The sequence below is a fragment of the Trichomycterus rosablanca genome, chromosome 15, assembly GCF_030014385.1.
Source record: "Trichomycterus rosablanca isolate fTriRos1 chromosome 15, fTriRos1.hap1, whole genome shotgun sequence".
Classification (NCBI taxonomy): Eukaryota; Metazoa; Chordata; class Actinopteri; order Siluriformes; family Trichomycteridae; genus Trichomycterus; species Trichomycterus rosablanca.
The window spans coordinates 19,460,326-19,462,927 of NC_086002.1; the positions used below are offsets into that span (position 1 = coordinate 19,460,326).

General features: G+C 40.5%; 1 protein-coding gene across 1 annotated transcript; it reads left to right on the forward strand.

Annotated features, from left to right (window-relative positions):
- The first annotated feature begins 476 nt into the window (after nucleotides 1–476).
- Nucleotides 477–920, forward strand: LOC134328977 (histone H2A-like). The gene has a single exon (XM_063010215.1). The coding sequence runs from the start codon at nucleotides 477–479 to the stop codon at nucleotides 861–863; it is 387 nt and encodes a 128-aa protein (XP_062866285.1). The 3' UTR covers nucleotides 864–920.
- The last annotated feature ends 1,682 nt before the right edge of the window (nucleotides 921–2,602 follow it).

Genomic DNA, 2,602 nt, shown 5'->3' on the forward strand with positions numbered 1-2,602 from the left:
ATCGCATTATGTAATGTATGCTAATATAATGTACTGTGTGTTAACAAGAACGACCTATTAACAAGTCATTATAAACATCAATCTTCCACTTTATATACCAAATTGACATTAAAGCAGATGCAGTAAATGTAAACGCAGTTGAAAATACCCAGAAATTGTACAAATGTTTATTATTTGCCGTTTAATATTTCATTTACTGCTGCCTGTCCCATTTGAGAACATGACAGCGCCGGGTTTGTTTGGAACTATTGAGGGTTACATGAACCACGTGACCGCGTAGCGGCGAGATCAAGGAGTGTCGCAACTCTCTCTATCTACGGCTCTGGTTACTGAGACATGACGGCGCGTTTATGATTGGCTCAGCTGTGCCTTCGCTCTAAGCCAATAGGAGAGAGCCAGTTTGCCTATATCATACCGCTTCGAGCTCTCCTCCAGTTTACTTCAGTTTTGTTCCACGAACGCATCTGATCATCACAATGAGTGGACGAGGGAAGACCGGTGGTAAGGCTAGGGCTAAAGCCAAGACTCGCTCATCCCGTGCCGGCCTTCAGTTCCCCGTGGGCCGTGTTCACAGACTGCTACGTAAGGGTAATTACGCCCACCGTGTGGGAGCTGGAGCTCCTGTCTACTTGGCTGCCGTGCTGGAGTATCTGACCGCTGAGATCCTCGAGTTGGCTGGTAACGCCGCCAGAGATAACAAGAAGTCTCGTATCATCCCTCGTCATCTGCAGTTGGCCGTGCGTAACGACGAGGAGTTGAACAGACTGCTTGGAGGTGTAACCATCGCTCAGGGCGGTGTGCTGCCTAACATCCAGGCTGTTCTGTTACCCAAGAAGACCGAGAAAGGAGCCAAGTCCAAGTAAAGTCGCTCTCGTGTTCTAACCAAAAGGCTCTTTTAAGAGCCACCCATTTCCACAGAAAAAGTGCAATTTCCCCAGATAATGTGTTAATAAAACAAATGTAATATTGTTGTTCATAGAATCACACGTTGTAAAACATGATTTATCACATGGTAAAATTAAATCAATATTTACGATTAGATTTTTTCCCTATCTATCTTATCTTTACATATGTCCCTATATATGTATACATAAGTGAAGTTCTAGATCACTTGCAGTAGCAAAACCAACAATATAGACGATTAAAAGTGGTGCAACAAACGTGTTTGTGTAATAAACATGGAACAAAAAAAAAAATAATAATAATACTAATAATAAGCAAAATGAACGAAATAATCAATAATATATTTTTTTAGAAAGTTATATACTTCAAATGCGATTGTAGGCTGTGTTTTAAAAGCACAAAGAAAGAAAGGAAAGTATTATAAATCCCGCCAACAGCATAGAGGAAATGTAAGCACGTTCGTCCAATGAGAAAAGTGCGTCATCAAGACGCCCAATGAGCGCAGAGCTGCTCTGGTACTTAAATTGAGCGTGTTGGACGGGCTAACATATTCTGTCGGAAGACAAACTGCAACCCATTTCATGCCATTTTCTTGAAAACTAACAAAGGGGAGAATTTATACATTTATATATAAATAAATTGACAAATTTTATGATGTAAGCCGACAATGAGCTTCCCCTCTTTGAAAGACCAGCAGCCGCCACTGATATATATATATATATATATATATATATATACATACTACACGTGTCCCTCAGTCACTATCCATGGCTTAATGGTCCGAATTGCAGTGTCCAAAACCAGTATATTTTCTACCTATGCGATATATTGGAAATGGGAATGTCAGATCTCAGGTTTGGAGCGAGGTAGGACTTCCAAATCTGCGTTCCTCTCTAAGTCTCCACCTCCCCAACCTATGGTGCAAGTTTGAAAAAGATCAGAGAAACAAATAAAAAATCTCTTAAGGGTTTTGGTCATACTATACTGGTTTTGGACCAAATAAAAATAAAAATAAACTTATCCCATTTCCAATATAATAAAGGCATGACAAATATACAGCTTTTGGACAGTGAAAAGTCATCCCATTTGCAATATATTGAATACTTGAGTGGGGTCCCATAAGCAGCATACAGTAGTGAAGGCCCAAATGCTTATTTTTCCACACTTCCCAAGGGTCTACAGACACGAAACACATACCAATGGATTCGTCTTGATGAGTAGATGTCATTTGACACCAGAAACGGCAGCTAATTCCGCTGGAAATTGCCGAAAATCGCCCCGTTTTTTATTATTTGTTTTACTAAATTAACATGTTTATCGGGCACTTTGTTGGACAAATTTGGTACCCATGCACTCGGGAGGACTCCTAGAGTACGATTCAATCAAGTCCCGGTGTCAGTGTTTGACTGTTTATTCCCGCCAAGCCTATGAGGCCTACGTTAGCAACCGAATGCTAATGACACTCGTTTTTCATACTTCCCGGTGGTCAACATGCAAGATACACATATCAATAGATTTGTCTCGATGAGTAGATGCTGTTTGACACCAGCAGCTTGAGCTAACTCCACGGGAAATCGCTGAAAATCGTTCCGTTTTTATAACGTTTAGCTACTAAATTAACATGTTTATTGGGCACTTAGGTAGACAAATTTGGTATGGTTACACTCGGGAAAACTCGTAGTTTGTAATGCAAAGAAGT

What these genes read in the sequence shown, in the direction of transcription:
- LOC134328977 (XM_063010215.1), top strand. Translation starts at nt 477, where the DNA reads ATGAGTGGACGAGGGAAGACCGGTGGTAAGGCTAGGGCTAAAGCCAAG.